At 42.2% G+C, this 19,163-nt stretch overlaps 1 protein-coding gene across 1 annotated transcript in view; it reads right to left on the bottom strand.

The window, feature by feature from the left end:
• Positions 1-19,163, bottom strand: part of TEC (tec protein tyrosine kinase) — a 40,200-nt gene that overhangs the window by 10,062 nt on the left and 10,975 nt on the right. The window contains exons 2-9 of the mRNA XM_056855635.1: positions 9,619-9,720; positions 8,030-8,111; positions 6,763-6,891; positions 6,392-6,432; positions 5,016-5,197; positions 4,563-4,628; positions 1,528-1,582; positions 1,270-1,349 (exon numbers count right to left, since the gene is read on the bottom strand). Of these exons, the coding sequence (XP_056711613.1) occupies positions 1,270-1,349; positions 1,528-1,582; positions 4,563-4,628; positions 5,016-5,197; positions 6,392-6,432; positions 6,763-6,891; positions 8,030-8,111; positions 9,619-9,720 (737 nt within the window). The remainder of the gene's footprint in view (positions 1-1,269; positions 1,350-1,527; positions 1,583-4,562; positions 4,629-5,015; positions 5,198-6,391; positions 6,433-6,762; positions 6,892-8,029; positions 8,112-9,618; positions 9,721-19,163) is intronic.

Raw genomic sequence — 19,163 nt, 5'->3', positions numbered from 1 at the left:
CCTTGTTTGTACAATAAAGCGGTTGCTGTTGGAACTCCATCTCTGCCCTCGTGTGTTCCCCCACGCGGACTTAACAATTTTGTTATTCATAATGGCTTGGATCCACCACAAGTTTGCCACAAGCGCAAGGATGTCTACCAGAATACAAATATGAAGCCTTTATTGTCATTAGTTATACAAACACTAGCATCAATATAAACATGATAAAAACAGTTTAGGGAGGATCTCTACCCATGGAAAACAACTAGGGTTGCCAGCCTCCAGGTAGTAGATGTAGATCTCCCGCTTTTACAACTGATCTCTAGCAGATAGAGATCCGTTCACCTGGAGAAAATGGCCGCTTCGGCAATTGGACTCTATGGCATTGAAGTCCCTCCCCTCCCCAAACCCCGCCCTCCTCAGGCTCCACCCCAAAAACCTCCCGCCGGTGGCGAAGAGGGACCTGGCAAACCTAAGTATGACTTTCTCACCTCCCCCCTCCTGCAACAGCTTGAAACACACACACACACACACACAATCCTGTTCCTGAAGGGGAGAGGAAAGCCTTTCAGGCAGAAATGCTTATATCTGCAGAAAAACTGCGGTGGATCCAAGCCGAGCACTTGGAGTAAACTAAGATATTATTGGACATAAACTGAGAGCTTCACTTGGGATAGTGTGCATCTGCCCACATTTGCAAACCAATTCTCCTCATTTTCATAAGGAAATAAGTCCTATTGGGGTGGCTCCAACTAGGAAGGGTTTCCTTCGTCCACCCAAAAAGGATTTGCTTCTGATTACGGGATCTGGATGGACAAATGTCATATGAGGCAGGAGGGAGGGAAGATATTTTTTTCTGCCATCAAGTCACATCTGACTCATGGTTTTCCCATAGGGTGTTCATGGCAAGAGATGTTCAGAGGTGGTTTGCCATTGCCTACCTCTGCGTCACAACCCTGGTAGTCCATGGAGGTCTCCCATCCAAATACTAGTCAGAGCCGGCCCTGCTTAGCTTCTGATATATGACAAGATTAGGCTCACCTGGGGCTATCCAGGTTAGAGCAAGATATTTTTACTCTTAATAAGCTGAAAATCAGGAAGTCACTTGATCCAACTACTTAATCAAATGGCCCATTTGGATGAATGGAACTCTAAACTGCCGTCCTACCTTAATTCCCTGGAAAGATTTGGGTGGTGAAATATAAGATTTTTCCTTGAAAATACTGGATGCTTGTCAACAGACAAGAAAGAAAGAGGTAAGGAAAGCTATTAGTGATTCCAATCACTTACCCTCCAAATTTTGCATAAAGCGATACTGTATATAAACCTGGTTGACTGGAGTCCCTCACCACAAAACCACCTTCTTTATCCTAAAAATCCAAGGAAAAAATGCTTTATGCACCAAACAACTGTGCTGACTTTACTGTTTGTATGATTAATGATGATTATTTCATATGCTTAATCATGTTGCTTTAAGAATGTTTTATAGTCTTTAATTCTGCTTAGAAATACAAACAACAACAACAGCATTATAATACAAGTGCTTACCTCATTTCTGAGGAGCTGTTCTGCTTTACTTCTGTTCAGATTCCTACAGTACCACCTAAGGAGAGAGAGAATTTCTGGTACTGGGCAGGAATGATTTTTATGTTAACTTATTTTCATCCCGTGGGCACATTCTAGTCAAGCTGGATGTTTGCTTTTTTTAAAAAAAGATATTTTTACCCTGCTTCCCCTCCCCAATGGGGACCCAAAGCGGCTTACGCCATTCTCCTCTCCATTTTATCCTCACAACAACCCTGTGAGGTAGGTTAGCCTAAGAGACAGTGAGTGGCCCAAAGTCACCCGGCGCGCTTCCGCAGCAGAGTTGGGATGCGAACCTGGATCTCCTGAGCCTTAATCCAACACTATCGCCCCAACACGTTTCGTGTGCAGCTTCGTCAGAGGGAATCTAATAAATGAGAAAATAACACAAAATAATAATAATATAAACATATGTGACACATGATTAAGAACATTTTTTTAATTATAAAGAAAAATTATACATAGGACAATTCACAGAGCATGTACAGAGTGCAATATCTCATTACATCTTAATATTGAGAAAATTAAATAAACAATGATGTATACTATGCATTGTGCTACATTTCTTGCCGGGTTGGTTTCTGGCCTAAACACTTGTCCTAGAGCCAAGAAACTAGTATTGTTAAAAGATACCGATGGGTTTGCCTCTCATAGGACTGCCCTGTATGCTCTGGCAGCAAAGAAAATAAGGGCCAATATGGCTGCTAAGGGAGCAGATCCTTCAAGCTGATTTTAATGGTTGCTAGGTCCCATTGGCCAATTGGGACACCACCACAATTTTTAGTTATTATTATTTTTTGTATGCATTGATTTAGCATAGTTGTGTTATGTATATTTATTATTAATCCAGAATTTTATTAACCTAATATTTTCTTTTATTATGTATCTGTGGTATCCTTGATATGCTTGTAATGGCCTATGGCTAAATGCAAATAAAACCATTCATGTTCATGTACCATGCACTGTAAATTTACAAAGAAATCACTTTTTAGATTAACATTAATTACTACTGACCTTTCAGATTCTTTTTAATAACATCCCCATGCATGCACTCAGGCAAAAGTGAGCTGCTCCAGCTGGTACCGGCTCTTATCTACAGAAGCGACTGCCAAGAAATGTTCTCATTTAACCCTGGGCAGCCCATTCCTAAGGGGGGGGGGTTGTGATTATGCAGCGGCTATGGATGGTACAGCTTCTGTGAGATTTTCTGGCCGGAATAAATATAAATAAATCCCATTTAAAAATTAAAAAAAATAGAAAAATGGCCCCATTGCCTTTAGCGAGGCTACGCCAGCAAAATAGCTGTCGTAGCAATGCTGCAGCGTGAGGGGGCATACCCAGGACTAAAGGGGTTAGGAAGCTGCCTAAAGGCAGCTCTGCTCCCAGGAACGCTTCCCAGGACACCGATACGGGGAGATACGCCAGGGAAATGCTGGCGGGAGGACACGCGGTGTCTGAGAGCTGCACTGCCACCACAGTCCAGGGGGGCCAGTGTACATTGCCCTACGCTGGTGTCCATGCCAGTTTGCACGGTGCAAGTGGCACGGATGCTGGAGTAGGGGTAACGCCAGCTCCTATGGGCATTTGGGTGGCCCTTCAGGATTGTATGATTAGGGTGCAAATTTTTTAACGTCAGAATCCACTTAGCTTCTTTCCTCAACAGAATTCTGTCATTCTGTCTATCTGACTAAAAACCAGAAGTCTGTGGGTTTAGGTTTATAATCTAAGAAATGTTCCACCAGAGGACCACCAACTCTTTTGTATGTTAAGTTATGTTCAGAGAGTCTTAATTTTAGAGGCCTACCTGTCTTACCAATATAAATTTCCCCACAACAACATGATCACTACTACATGTTGTGAATTGTTTGAGATCATATTGTTTACTGTCAACAGGATTAGTAAACTATTTCATAGATCTTGTATTTTTGCAAAAACAGCAAGCCCCACATGGATGATGATCTTTGGGTGGTCTACAGACTAAATTTACAATACATAGTTTACATTGTTGTTTATATAATTTTCTCAATATTAAGATGTAATTAGATATTGCACACTGTACATGCTCTGTGAATTGTCCTATGTATACTTTTTCTATATAATTAAAAATGTTTTTAATTATGTATCACATACGTTTATATTATTATTTTGTGTTATTTTTCTCATTTATTAGATTCCCCCTGAAGAAGCTGCACACAAAACACATTGGGGGTTATAAAAATTATTAAAGAATTTGTTTCCCTCTGCACCATCTGTTTCCTTGCCTTAGTATCGCCTTAGTATTGCCCCCCTTCCTTTCTTCAACACTATAGCCACAGCATGATGCAGGTACTTGACCCAGCCAGTCATTTTAATCCAGTTGCCAACATACACATACACAAGCAGGGGACCCTCAGAGGGTATCTCATTTTCCCCACCCCCACTATTTCTCCTTGTTCCCCGAAATCCCCTATACTTTCTTTCCTTTTCTTGCTTCCTTCTCCCAGATCCTAGTCTGAAACTCCAACTACTACACCACACTAGCTTTTGTGGGGCGGCTGCTGTTGAGCAGTAGCAAGCAGCCTGTCCCAGGTAATTCATGCAAGCCGCATGGTAGCAAGTTGCCCTTTGGTTGCTGCTGGGTCCAGCCCCAGTGAATACTCCCATAAAGGTCAAAACAAGCCTGGAAAAGACCCTTCCCAATCTGCCTGCCTTTTCTGAGAGAAACCAAGGCTTGAAGGCTGGCAGTTCTGTTGTGGTTTCCTAGCAATGGGGACATTAATTGCTTAACAGTACAGGTGCCACTTCTATTAAGGGTGGTTTAAATCCCCTCCCAATATATTTTAAGATTTCAGACTTTTCTGCAAATCTGTGGTTTTTTTCAGGTTTGTAGAAATATCTATCTTGCCTGTCCATGGCTCCAGTCTCTGGATTTAAATATCCACAGATTTGGCCACATTGAGAATTAGATATATTGATATGAATTTATTATAACTATTTAATATAAATAAATGTATACTTACTCATACTGGTCAAGATCATTGGACTTTTTTCCTGTTACATAGTTGCTTGGAATATATCCTATATTTCTAGAGGTAAGCAGATAACATGCATAGATAACATATGTAATAAAAATGCCTAGCTAATAAGATACTATTTATTACATTCTTTTAATCCCACCCTTCCTCCAAGACATTTAAGGCAGCATACAAGGTTCTCTCCTCCATTTTATTCTCACAACAGCAACCCTGTGGGGTAGGCTGAGAGAGAATGCAACTGGTCCAAGGTCAGTGAGTGGGAATTTGAACCTGGGTCCCCCTAGCCTTAGTCCAATGTTCTAACCACTCTGGCGCTCTTATCAATATTAATAAGTCAACTACAACTATCCAAAATATACATAACCAATCTGACTCATTGTATAGCAACAGCCATTTAACCTTATGATGAAAAGCTAAAATAGAAACAACAGTTCTCACCCATATTTATCTCTAGCTTTCCACCAATGAATGTCGTTTTTTTCAATGACTGTATATTCTTCACCTTTTTCTAGTCTCAAGTCATGACTTTCTGTGGGCTGGAAGTCATACATGGCGATTACTATTTCTTCGTCTTCCTCCTCTTCTTCGGGGGGAACCGGGGGTGGGGGCCTCCTCGGAAACTTAAACAGAATTATTATGGTGACTATTATTTCTTGAAAAGCTCAGATAATTATATTTCACTGAGATTATTTATTAGAGACTCTGAGGCTGTTCTATTCATGGAAATCATTATGATTATGCAGACTGATGATACAACTGGTCACGTACTTGGGATACTTGATTATGAGATTACCATGACTTGTTCTAGGGAACTCACAATGCCATCCTAAGCAGAGGAACTCCCTTCTAAATTCATTTACTTCAATGGATTTAGAAGGGTGTAACTCCACTTACGATGGCATTGTCACTTCATAATTGAATGTGGATATGAATGTGGCCTGCCACGTCTCAAAGACTTGTCTCAAAATGGCTTTTCATAATCACCTTAAAGATTGTAGACTTTCAGTCTGACTGGTCATGTGCCAGTGAGATGATTAAAGTGCAAATATTGCAAAGCTTCTCGATCTGCCATTTCTTTGGAACAATGCGCTTCCCCCTCCATTAATGGATTGGAAACCCTGGGTTGGATCCGGGCTAAATTGGCAATTTCCACTGATTCCCTCTCTCTGCTGCAGGTTCCCCTTACAATGTTTCTCAAAGTCTCCTATCCCTCGTGAGCAGCATTTAGTGATCAGCAGTGGGAGGGGGAAGGAAGGAAAGTTCCATTCTGCTCGTGGATCCAACCGCCCTCTATATGCCTCACAATATGTGGTTCTGCCCTGAAGTCAGTAAGATGAGAAGGTCAAAAGGGGCTAGATGTGTAGAAGGCTTCATCCCTATAGCCCACAGAAACTAGTGGTGCCTATTGCCCCTTAGAATTTGGGGTAGACATTGAAGTACATGAAAAGAGCAAGAGTCCAGTAGCACCTTAAAGACTAACAAAAATATTTTTGTTAGTCTTTATGGTGCTACTGGACTCTTGCTCTTTTCTACTACTGCAGACAGACTAACATGGCTACCCACTGTGAATTGAAGTACATGAAAACTATGGATCTAATTTAGCATCTAATGAAGAATAGTTATGAGACCTACAATCATGTGGGAGGTACTGGCAGCACTAGTAGTTAAGTCGGTGCTTTGCTTTAAATGGACTAGGCTTAGATCACAACCTATATTCCACTGTTATTAGAAGAGGATTCTAATCTTTAAAAAATACTCAACTGAATACAAATAACTATCAGCAGGAGATGGTCAGTTTGGAAATCTCTCCATACCTTATTTTTGTCTGGTACTGGTGCAGGCAATGTCCTTTTACCTTAAACCAAACAGTTGAAAACGGAAAGTTAAATTTACAGATTACCACTGAAAGTTTATACACATGAGGATAATGAAGGTAAGATTTTTGAAAGAGCATAAGACTGGTGTGACGTGCAGCCATAATACTGATGATTGCTTAGTCAGAAGCTCACACTTATCCTTTCCCCACATCTTCCCCTTTCAGTTTGTTAATACTCGCAACTGGGCCTAAGTGTTGTTATCTATAAAACATTGAGTAGACCAATGACTAGGCCTCTAAAAAGGAGGTGTGTCAACAGATGCATGGATGAAAATTATCCTGAATAGTATAGGAAATATGATGGTTTACCATTTTCAAAGAAGTTATATTTTTCACAGCCAGGTGCTAACTTTTCTGTTTGTCTGCAACACTGGTAGGTACCATCAGTCCAGAATTTAGGATGGTATTTAACCATTATATTATTGTTGTTCTTTATTTCTGAAGAGAAAAAAATTCTTTAAGTACTAGCATTTTAAATAATATGAGTAATTTCATCACCATTTCAACAAATCGTTACTATTTTAGCCCCAAACCACCATGATTTCCATTCCTCAAAAGATTAACTACATCTTAATTGCTGCACAGACAGATCTTATTCACCACTTATTTAACAGTCAAATGATTAACAGCACAAAATATGTTTAATTGGTTTTGGATTTTTCTCCAAAGGTTGCCTTCTTTTGGGAAGGTGAAAGTGTGAAATGTCCTTTCATTTGTCGTTTTGCTAATATCATGATACAAAGCTGAGTAGATGGGTGGGGTGGGGGTTAGTAGTCACAACCCTAATACTTTGGCCCTATCTGTACTATAAACTTTTTATCTCTACCCTCACTTCCACCATAGAATTCTGGAAATTATAGTTGAGTAATACACTGAGGGTTCTCAGGAGGAGATTATTCATCCTTCAAAGAACTATCATTTTCAAGGCAGAATTAGATGTTATACATAGAGCTAGAAACTCCGTGTTTCCCTCAGAATGCATATGTAGAAGGCATTTTCAGAGGAGAATTAACAAGTGGGAAGGAGATGCTTGACCATTCCCGCCCTTGCAAATACTTCTCCCAACCATTTTAATTTTTCCCGTCAGGCTCTGATATCAGAAGAAGCATAGCTGCATTTAAAAACAACCAGGAAGGAGATAATTTGCAAAGGAGAGTCAGCAGGTGCAGACACAATTAAGCAATTAATCCACCTCTGCAAATGCCGCCCATCTGTTAAGAGTTAACCAGCAGATAAATGATTATACCAATAAACATACATTTCCTAATGCCTAGTTCTGCTGGCAAGGTTCCCTAAGAAGGAATTATTGTTAAACCTTCTAAAATCTGTAGCATAACTTGTACCAGCCCCTCCCTCCATCACCCGCACACTTATTAAAAACCCTCCAACCTACTTTTAGCTCGAGAACAGTATACCATTTGAAAGTGGTGGCAGTCTTGTTTTTATAACTATGTAGGCTGAGGACTCTTAAGCATGTCTACGTGGGAAAGCTCTTAGTTGGCCCTTGGCATTTAGATCCTTTCCCCACCTCCTTTCAAACGTTTGTCAGATAAGTTTCATAAACAGCTCCCATTACCTTCTTTCAAATGCTGTACCCACTGGTCCCTGCTGTACGGAGTGGGAGCAAAAATATAAAGTGTGCTATTATCGTACACAACCTAGAAAGAAGGGGAAAACAAGATAAATTATTATAGCAATGACAATGGAGCTGCGGCACTTGCCTACATTTAGGTTGTTTCCACACGGGGTAGGAAAAGCTCGCCTCTGCTGGGGAAGCAACAGGGAGAGGTGTGGCGGCAGGCAGGTGTGGCAGGCAGGCAGGATTTTTGCTAACACAGCAAAAATCCTGTGCTCCCCCCACCCCAACACATTCCAGCACCCCCTCCTGCCCTCTTCCCAACTGTTCTGTCCCTATGCTGGGGAAAACCAGTAACAGTGCATTCCTAAAGAGGGTTACTCCAGTCTAAGCCCATTGAAACAAATGGGCTTAGACTGGAGTAACTTGCCTTAGGATTGCACTGTCAGTCTTTGGCCAGCCGAAAGATCTCTGTTACCCTCAGATCTCTCAGGGTAACACCATTTCAGAAAGAATGTCTTTTTAACTGAGTAAACCTAGGGCCAAACTATATATAACTTGATTTTCACGAATTAATCTGCCCATCTTTGGATCTTCACATGCACAGAATACTCGAAAGGGGGGAGCCTCCCCCCCACACACACACCCCATGTCATCATCCTGAGCTCAGTTGGGCTCCTGGGACTTTAAAAATACCTTTCCCTGCAGCTGCTGTGTGGCAGGGGGGAAAGTGAGTTGGGCCTGGATTCCATGGACTCAGCTTGTCCAGACCCATAACATGTAGTTTGGCCCTGAGAGAGCAATCCTAAACAGGTCTAGGAGGACCCCACCCATAGAATAATGGGCTTTACACCCAGGAAAGCCACTGCCATCTAAATCCACTGAAGTAATTGGGCTTAGAAGGGTCTAATTTTGTTTAGGACTGCACTGTTAACATCTTAGGTTTTTGAATGACTCTTTCCCTATTTTATAGGCTTCCCTTAAGCTGTGTGCTTTGTCACAAATTCTTTACCTTTTCTGTAATTGTTAATTACACTGAATAACAACAAATAACATGAAAAACTGCAAAAGCCTTTGCAAATGGTATAAAGGAAGGCGTAAGAATGCAATCATTTTTGTTTACAGGTCAAACAGAACTAATATCCAATTAACCTATTTTTCAAATAAAAGCATCTTTGTGATATGATTAAATGAATTGTGTATGTTTGCTTCTCTTCAAAATAGCCCTGTTTGAAGTGTGGTAAGGAACTGTACTGGGAAGGCAGCATGGTGTAGCCAGATCTCAGCAGCTAAGCAGGGTCAGTACTTGGAAGGGAGACCACCAAGGAAAACTCTGCAGAGTAAGGCACCGGCAAACCACCTCTGCTTCTCACTTGCCTTGAAAGGCCCTTGTGGGGATCGCACAAGTAAGCTGTGACTTGACAACACTTACGTAAGTAAAGACCTGTACTATGCCTGTGGGGACTGCTGAATATTTTAAATGCAAAAAAAAAATCAGACACATGTTGCAATCCTGTAAAATAAATCTATGAATAAATAAGCATTATGGTTTTGACCTGTATACAGGTTCTTAAAGCAGGGAGACTTACCTGAAATGGATATTTATTTTGACAGGGAATAACACCATCACTCTTCACAATTTCCACACATTTAATTTTGAAAATATCAATGGAACCTTTTCTGTATTTTTTCTGTGAAGTAAAACAATAAATGTGAAATCAGGACAAGTAAAAAAAGAACCAATGCAATGAATTTCAGTACCGACTGGAGCACAGATCTGGTGAAAGCTCAATCCACAGACTATGACAGGAGAGGGCACCATTGTGCTGGCGATACCTGCTGAGCCACATAGAAATATCAGATGTGAACTGTGACAGTCCCGAAGGCGGTGTTCAAGTCATCAGAATTAGTGGCGGCAGCAAGAAACAGCAAAGGAAGAAGTCAGCGGAGCAAAACCCAGTGGTGGAGGAGAAAACTTAGATGGAGGGCACAGGAAAACTGCACAGTGTTTAATTTCTCACTTGGACCACTTAAAAAAGGTAAAGGTCCCCTGTGCAAGCACCGGGTCACACCGGGTGACGTCACATCCCAACGTTTCCTAGGCAGACTTTGTTTTACGGGGTGGTTTGCCAGTGCCTCCCTCAATCATCTTCCCTTTACCCCCAGCAAGCTGGGTACTCATTTCACCGACCTTGGGAGGATGGAAGGCTGAGTCAACCTTGAGCCGGCTACCTGAAACCAACTTCCGTCGGGATCGAACTCAGGTCATGAGCAGAGTTTTTGACTGCAGTACTGCAGCTTTACCACTCTGCACCACAGGGCTCTTTGGACCACTTTACCCTGTTGCAATTTTCACCCATGGCAGTTGGCCCTTGCAAGTCACTCCCGTCAGTTAATACTCTCATGTAGGAAAGATTCACACATGAGTCATCTTCAGTGACAGGCACAGGTTTGCCAAGAAGATCTCTGCCTAGCTGTGTCTGACTCAGAAGCACTCATGCCGCTACACCTTTCCTATGCCACAGTTTTACCTGCAGGAGTCATTTCCTAGGGTCCAAATCTAGGTGGAAAGTGGCCCTCAGAAAATACAAATTTTCACACAGATGCTGCCTAAGGTCCTAAGCCATGTTAGTGCCAGGAGGCTGGGTATCAACCCTGAGAAAGGGGAAAAAATCTGCAGGTGCACCTGGCTAATACCCAGCTTGGGTATAACCACAAACAGAAATGACTTATATAGATCCTGTCCACATGATCAATTTTCCATGCAAGAAGCATGCACTTGTTTTCCACTTATCGTGTATGGTCTGCACGTCTTCCTGAAAGTACTGTCTTTGTAATACAGATGTTTCATTTTAGGACTACCCAAAAATAAAATATTTTATACCTGGGAAAATGTGATGCGAACCCTTTAAACTTTGTGGCAGGAGTTCAATTCTCTACTGTACAACTCCTGTGTGGGAGTATACACCGGTCCATTCTTTTTATTTAAATAACTTGCTCCTTAAGATCTCTCTACCACAGCCAGGCTGTTCTTCCCATCAGTATATGCTGGAAGCGTACTGCAGTATTATCATGCAAAAGTCACAATATTGCCAGGACATAAAAATGTTCTTGAGCCATGGGTGACAGGAAAAAAAAGTTTAGCAGACGTTACTTAGCAGCAGCACCCAGAATGAAAAAATAAATAAAAACGCTGTGTACTGTAAATTCATGCTTTAGTGGCCACCATCAGGAAGAATGTCAGGATGTATGAATCTAGATAAAGCTAAAAATATGCCTGAAAAACAGTCTACACTTCTGAAAATTTAAAACAATGGCAGACCTGAAGTTAAACACACAGCAGCCTCATAATCTTAAGGCTTTATTGGATAATGTCAAGAAACGTCCCATGGTCTTTTAGCATTCCTTATAATTGTTTTAGGATGGATTCTGATTACACAATAGAATTTTGACCTCGTGGATTCTGCTTCAAAGGAAATGCTGCACTTCCCCCCCCCCTTGCTACATGTGCCAATGTGAATATGCATCTGCCCCGTTGGTACACTGACCCCCTTGATAAAGCAGTTCCTAGGTTCAGGAAAAGGATGAAGAAGAAGAGTTGGTTTTTATTCCCCGCTTTCCCTCTACCTTTTCAAGGTGTCTCAAAGCAGCTTACAATCCCCTTCCCCTCCCCACAACAGACACCTTGTCAGGTAGGTGAGGCTGAGAGAGTTCGGAGAGAACTGTGACTAGCCCAAGGTCACCCAGCAGGCTTCATGTGGAGGAGTGGGGAATCAAACCCAGTTCTCCAGATTAGAGTCCGCTGCTCCTAACCACTACACCACGCTGGCACCACGGTGGACGGGGGTGCTCTTACATGTTCTATACTGATTTGTCTCCTAAGCAATTTCAGCTTGTTGCACAGAATTATGAAACTCTCTTTACATAGAGAATGATTAAAATGTGGACTTTGCTGCCAGATAATGTAGTGCATAGATAACTTTAAAAGGGAATTATATAGATTCACAGAAGAGAGGTCTATCAGCGGCTACTAGCCATGGTGACTAAAGGGAACCTCCATGATCAGAGCAGTCAACCTCTGAATTCCAGTGCCAGGAGGCAACATCAGGGAAAGGCCTCAGCCTCTATGCCCTGTTTGTTAGTCCTCCAGAGGAACTGGTTGGCCACTGTGTGAGACAGGATGCTGGACTAGATGGGCTGCTGATCTGATCCAGCAGGGTTCTTCTTATGTTCCTAAGCATGTTCCAAGACACATACTCAAAGGGAACCAGTCTGGCATTTGCCGTTACCCCAGCTGAACTGCAAATCCTAAAAAGCTCTTAATATGCCCCTTGCCACTTGCCCACTACAGTGGACGAACTATAAAGATGATCTTTTACAGAAACCCTGATAAGTTCCCAAGGACCTGCATATTACTATACAGACATTATACTGAAGAAAAGGAGCAGAACAGAATGTGCGCAACATGTTTGTTGCTTCTGTCTTACCAAGGGCAGACTGGAAAGCCAAAATAGGCCAGGAAAAGGGCCCCACCCCTGCCATGCCTCCCATGGTGGGAGGAGTGGCTGATGGCAGCAGCTGCAGGCACCTCACCCAGGACCACCACACATGAGACTTGCCCAGGGCCACAGTGGCCCTGAAGGGGGAGGAGAAGCTGTCTCCCAGGCCACTGGCACACTAGGACTTTCACTAGGGTTGCCAACCTCCAGGTACTAGCTGGGGACCTTCTGCTATTACAACTGATCTCCAGCCAATAGAGATCAGTTCAACTGGAGAAAATGGCAGCTCTGGCAATTGGACTCTGTGGCATTGCAGTCCCCCCCCCACACACCCAAACCCTGCCCTCCTCAGGCTTCGCCCAAAAATCTCCAGGTATTTCTCAACCCGAGCTGGCAACCCTTTCACCAGTGGCCACAATGGCCAATCTGCTCCTGTGTCCTGCCATCGAGTCTGTTCTTACAACTGAAATGAAAACAAGACAAATTCCTCACCTTAAAATACATTCCCAGTACAGCCAGAGGTGTTCAACCAGTTGCATGCAGCTGTGCTCTATTTGTGCTTGGCTTCAGAATGGAAACTTGAAAACTTTGACCTTTCCAGGCGTCATCATACTCTGAATCCCTTTACACACATGTACACAGGGGGGGCCCTCTCCCCATGTACTCACACAAAGCCACCCCTCTTGTTTCACGACATGCTACCATTACAGTTCCATACCATGTGAGCTGCTGCACTGCAGCATTCAAAAATGCTTGCTCTTCCCGAAGAAGAAGGAGGAGGAGGAGGAGGAAGAGGAAGAAGAGGAGTTGTTTTTTATATGCCGACTTTCTCTGCCACTTAAGGCAGACTCAAACTGGCTTACAATCCCTTCCCCTCCCCACAACAGACACCCTGTGAGGTGGGTGAAGCTGAGAGAGTGTGACTTGCCCAAGGTCACCCAGCTGGCTTCATGTGTAGGAATAGGAAAACAAATCCAGTTCACCAGATTAGCCTCCGCCACTCATGTGGAGGAGTGGGGAATCAAACCCAGTTCTCCAGATCAGAGTCCACCGCTCCAAACCATCGCTCTTAACCACTAAACCACGCTGGTGTCCATTTTACGGTTTTACTGCCCTGTGTCCAGACCAGCCTACACGTAATTATCCAGACATGTTCACATCTTGACACCTATGTATGCGTCCATATCTTTCCCAAGATCTTGGCACCAGTGGTATGCTACAATAATCTGTTTACACATGGTGCCAAAAACATTTGAAGAGTAAGAGACTGAGCTTCTCCAAGTCTGGGATTACTTCACGCTCAGCCAGAGATAGCCCAACGTATTTTTGGCCCTGCCCTACGGTAATAAAAACAAAATAAATTGACAACTTGCTGCTCTTTAATGGGATTCCAAAAAATCTTCCGTCTCATCATCTGTAGCAAAGAATTTTCTTAGCAGCCATTTTTCGTGGTGTCAGCTTCACAAGTGCCACTTTCTTCCCCCTCCTTTCTAATGTGCCCATACAAGCCAGTTATCTTATGAAAATTGAGGTTATTGTTTGAGAAATATAGTCAAAGAGATAAAACCTTATTTAACTTCTTTTCTCCAGAATATAATTATATTTTTTCACCTCGTTCTATAACACACACACCCCAAACCCTAGCAATTTTTCTTCCACTCTGACAGAGCAATCCCAAGCATTTATTTCAATGGATTTAGATAGTTGTAACTTTGTTTAGGACTGCATTGTGAAATTCCTCCAACCTGACAATGTCACTCTTTTCTGTGTCTGTGTGTGTTTGTATGTGTTCATATGGCATGGCCAGTACGTTGAAGTTTTTTAAATAACTGTAACCAAAACCTGGATGGCCCAGGCTAACCTGATCTCGTCAGATCTCAGAAGCTAAGCAGGGTCAGCCCTGGTTAGTATTTGGATGGGAGACCACCAAGGAAGTCCAGGGTTGCTGTGCAGAGGAAGGCACTGGCAAAACCACCTCTGTTAGTCTCTTGCCATGAAAACCCCAAAAGGGGTCGCCCTAAGTTGGCTACGACTTGATGGCACTTTACACACACACAACCAAAATATGGCATTGTGATAATTTCCAAGTGATTCTCTGCTCCATCTTGATGTTAGAGTTCTTTTTTTAAAAACAATCTAGCTGTTCTAGAGTTCTTCAATGCAGCTCTAGAAAGTTAATGAGGTTGCATCCATGTATCAATGGATATTGGCACTGTGCAATAGCAATTCTTCACAAACAGATTGGCTTGTCCGCTCAGGATAATTCTGTTGTGAATCATGGCTAGAGCAGAATGATAGTGCACAATATCCACGCGGATGCAACTGTGTCTAAACACAACCACCACGAGATTTTACCTGAATGAGCAGAACAGTGGCATAAAGCTCCTCGAAAGTGCCCTTTGCATATACACCAAACAGCACCAGAGCCCTTCATGACTATACCTGCTGCCTAGCCCCACTTATAAAGCAATTTAGAGCACGAGAGGCATTTCGTATTCATTATCTTAGCAATTTACAGGTAAATCAGTATTATTATCCCTACCAATTGGCGACCCACAAGGAATCGAGGTGTGTGTATGGAATTTTCACCCAAATCTCTTCCTTCAAGTTTCTATAAACTCCTCAGGACTTGAGCACGTGAATTTCCCCTCAACTGCCTTTCGTCCTCCTTTACCAGCCTCACATCTGTTCTCTTCATTCCATCTATGCCTCCTGGAGCACATTTAGTCCTCAACAGGCGGGGAGGGGGGTTAGTTTGCAAAGTCGAATGTTTCTGCATACTCGCAGAGCCCTCTCCACCACCACCCCCAAGTATGAGGAAACCCCTACATTGTCTGTGGTTGGCCAGGTTTTGCTGCTTTCATGATCAAAAAGGGATTAGTTAACTTTATTATTAGGAAGAGTTATGCAGCTGATGCAAGGGTAGTGTCTTGCTGAAGGCCAATTCATGACTGCGGTGAAATTTGAGCCAAAGACTTCCCGGTTTATAGCTCAGCCTCTTATCTGCTACGGTACAGTAGCTCTCTAGTGGAACATGGATGAACCAATGATGAGAACATTAATTCCGTGGTCAACAGACATACTGACAGCAACATGTTTTTGGTATTGTTCTAGTTGTTGAGTGACTATCCTGGTTGCTTCCTGATATTAGACAATCTGGGATGATTGTCTAATGTTTCATTAGTGGAAACTAACATCTAGAGATTATTTCCTGAATAGTTGGTTTATCTACAGCAGGGTTTCTTAAACTTTTCCCACTCGCGACCCCTTTTTGCCAAAGAAATTTTTACGCGGCCCTGGGTATATAGGTATGTAAAATAGGTATACAAATCAAACATTTACTGATAATAAATCATAAAGAAATTTATTTTAAAATAATTCTTTGGTATACATATACTTTTACCATTTACTGTTGCCATATTTTTTGCGACCCCAACATTCAGTCTTGCGACCCCACATGAGGTCACGACCCACAGTTTAAGAAGCTTTGATCGACAGCACTGGTTCCCAACCAGGGGTCCCTGGACTCCCAGGGGTCCACGAGAACTAAACCAGGGGTCCGCAAAACAAAGTTATAAACCCATAATAAATTAATATTTACGCGGGAGGCATGGTGGCAGCTCACGGGCGCAGAGCACTGCGACGTGCAGTGGTGACTCGCGGGAGCGGTGCGCGACAAGTAAGGAACATGCGGGAGTGGGGAGGCCGGGGGAGGGTGCAAGCGAGCCTCGCACAACCACACACAATAGGAGAAACACTCGTCAAACCTTGTTTGGTGATAGCTGTCAAAGAGGTTTTAGGGTTGGAAGCCAAAAAGAAAATACAAGGAATACCTCTATCGAACAACACGGTAAAAGCTTGAATTGAAATTATGTCAAAGGACATCGAGGAGCAGCTTGTTTCGAAAATAAAAAATTCGCCATGTTTCGCTTTGCAGTGTGATGAATTGACAGACGTTTCTAATTGCAGTCAGTTGCTCGTATTTGTCCGCTTTTTAGACCACTACAACACTATTAAAGAGGAATTATTGATTTCGCGGAAACTGGAAACGACGTCAAAAGGTATCGACGTCATGAATATAATAGTGGAGTATTTTGAGAAACATAGCATTATGTGGGAAAAGCTCACCGGCTTCTGTACGGATGGCGCTCCAGCCACGTTAAAATCACGCTCCGGTCTAGCAACGTTAATAAAATAGAAGAATCCTTCAGCAATAACAACTCATTGTATCATACATCGTCAGGCGTTAGCTTCCAAGACTCTTCCTAAAAGCCTTGTTAATACTATGGAAATGGCCATAAAAGTGGTCAATGTTATTAAAAGCAGCGCCTTAAATACACACCTTTTTAAAAAACTGTGCACTGAAATGGACTCCGATCATGAGACTCTTCCACACCGAAGTTCGTTTGCTATCGAAAGGCAATATGCTGGGAAGGTTATTTGAACTAAGAAAAGAGGTTGAGCTGTTTCTAGCCGAGAAGAAAATTAAAGATTTACTAGAGCTGTTTTCTGATTCGAAAAGTCAGATGCATTTGGCTTATCTTGTGGATATTTTTCTCACATTTGAATAAACTAAACTTACAGTTGCAAGGTTCTGGAAACATAAATTTAGCAGGTGTGGAAAACATTTTTATGTCTGAAGACAAACTGCGTGCCTTTATTTGCAAACTTCAGTTATGGGTAGGCGAAAACAATTATTCTGTGTTTGTGACATTAAAAGCACTGGTCGATGATAGTAAAGATGACATGATCACCGCAAATATACAAGACAACATCAGAAGTCATCTGCAAATGCTGGTCGATGAATTCCACCGTTACTTCCCGGAATATAACCAGACAGAATCAAAAGATACCCAAAAGCTGATTCGCAATCCTTTTGGTATTGCTGTTGAAGAGGTTGCAGAAGAAATCCAGGAAGAGCTCATTGAATTCCAAAATGATAGGCACTGTAAGGATGCGTTTGAATCAGTTTCTCTTGAAGAGTTTTGGTGTAAAAAAGCAATTTCATATCCTACAGTTCGGGGATTCGCCTTGCGATATCTTATGCTCTTCTCCACAACTTATTTATGCGAACAAGGGTTTTCTGCTTTGCTTATAATTAAGAACATGACAAGAAATCAATTGGAAGCAAGTGATGATATTCGTGTAGCTCTGAGCAACAGTATTAGCCCCAGAATTGCCCAGCTTGTAAAAAGGATGCAAGCTCAAAAATCACATTGATTTACAATTAAAAGTTCTCTATTATAAAAAAATATATTCAAATATTATTCTAAATTTAATGTTTAACTAACTGTTATGATTAAAGTTTATTTTCAAATTCTCGGATTTTTTATTTTGAACCTTGGGGTCCCTGCACCGAACAAAAAAGTCCTAGTGGTCCCTGGTCAAAAAAAGGTTGGGAACCACTGATCTACAGGATGGGCAAGTGTAGCGCGTTTATATATTATTAAGCCCTCGTACTTGTTGTGTAATGACATGAAGACTTTCAGTCAGACGTTCAATGGGAGTATTGTGCCTCTTAGACTCATGCTCGCTTTTTTCTCCTCGCAACTTGGGGACACAGTCAGAAATGGTGGCTGCTTTCCCCTTCGTGTGTTTTCCTCCTCCTTAAAGCGTCTCACAGAGCCACTACTGGCTCTGTGTGAAATTCATGTGCTGGCACATAACATCATTTTGCAAGCAAAGCCAATAGCAGCTCCATGCGATGCTTTATGGAGAAAAAACAGTGCAGAGGGGAATGCTGCCACTCTTCCTGCTGTACACCCTGGTCATGAGGAGGAAAAGGCTTGCATGAGTCTCTTGGAGGCACAAGACTCCCATGGGACATCCGATTCAAAGACGTCGGATCATCACCCAACAAACACAAGGACTTTGCAATGTCTGAAGAGGCCCCAATGATATATTGTTTTGAGTTTGGGCAGTTGGCTGAAGGTAAAGTACCCTATGATGCGGTTGCTCTCTTTGGGAACCTCATGCAGAATTAGCAGTTCTGCGGTCTGGTTTAGAATTCTGTTTGCTCACAAACAGAGCAAACAGAGCAAAATATTGTCTTCAATATTTCTGAAATAAACAAGTATTATGAAGACACTGTAAGGCTCTAGAGTTCTGTCACCCAAAGGAAAATATATCTTATAGTGCTGTCCTAGGAATTAAGTACATTTCCTAAGGGAAATGTGTAACAATCTCACAGTTTTACAGAAGCATTGTTGAACCAGGAAGGGGTGGTTCGATGCAACCCCCAACAGGTATTGTTACTTCAAGGCTTGCGGTGCTGTTTTGAAAATATTAGTGGATGCCAATGAGTCAATATCGTCTGCTTTGTACCAGTACTGGATATACAAAACAGTTATAAATCTGGTTTAATTACGTTTTTGTGTCACCAAAACAACGAAGCTTCACTTAGCTACTGAATTCAGCCCTTGAAGTTTACTGACCAAATTCCTATTAATAGTTGGGTCAGAATTTACTAAAGCAGCTTTGTATATGTCTCTAGGAAGCCAAACCTAAGCTACTGTGGTTTTGATTGATAAGAAAGAACATATCATGAAGCACAAGGCTTAAAAAACACCAAGTTAGCAGAAGACAGCAAGTTCAGCCTGCTCTGGTTAGACCTTGTCAAGTCATTAGAAAAATGT

The sequence above is a fragment of the Euleptes europaea genome, chromosome 9 (assembly GCF_029931775.1).
Source record: "Euleptes europaea isolate rEulEur1 chromosome 9, rEulEur1.hap1, whole genome shotgun sequence".
Lineage (NCBI taxonomy): Eukaryota > Metazoa > Chordata > Lepidosauria > Squamata > Sphaerodactylidae > Euleptes > Euleptes europaea.
Note: the sequence above shows the minus strand (reverse complement) of the source record. Positions and strands in the feature narration are given on the sequence as shown.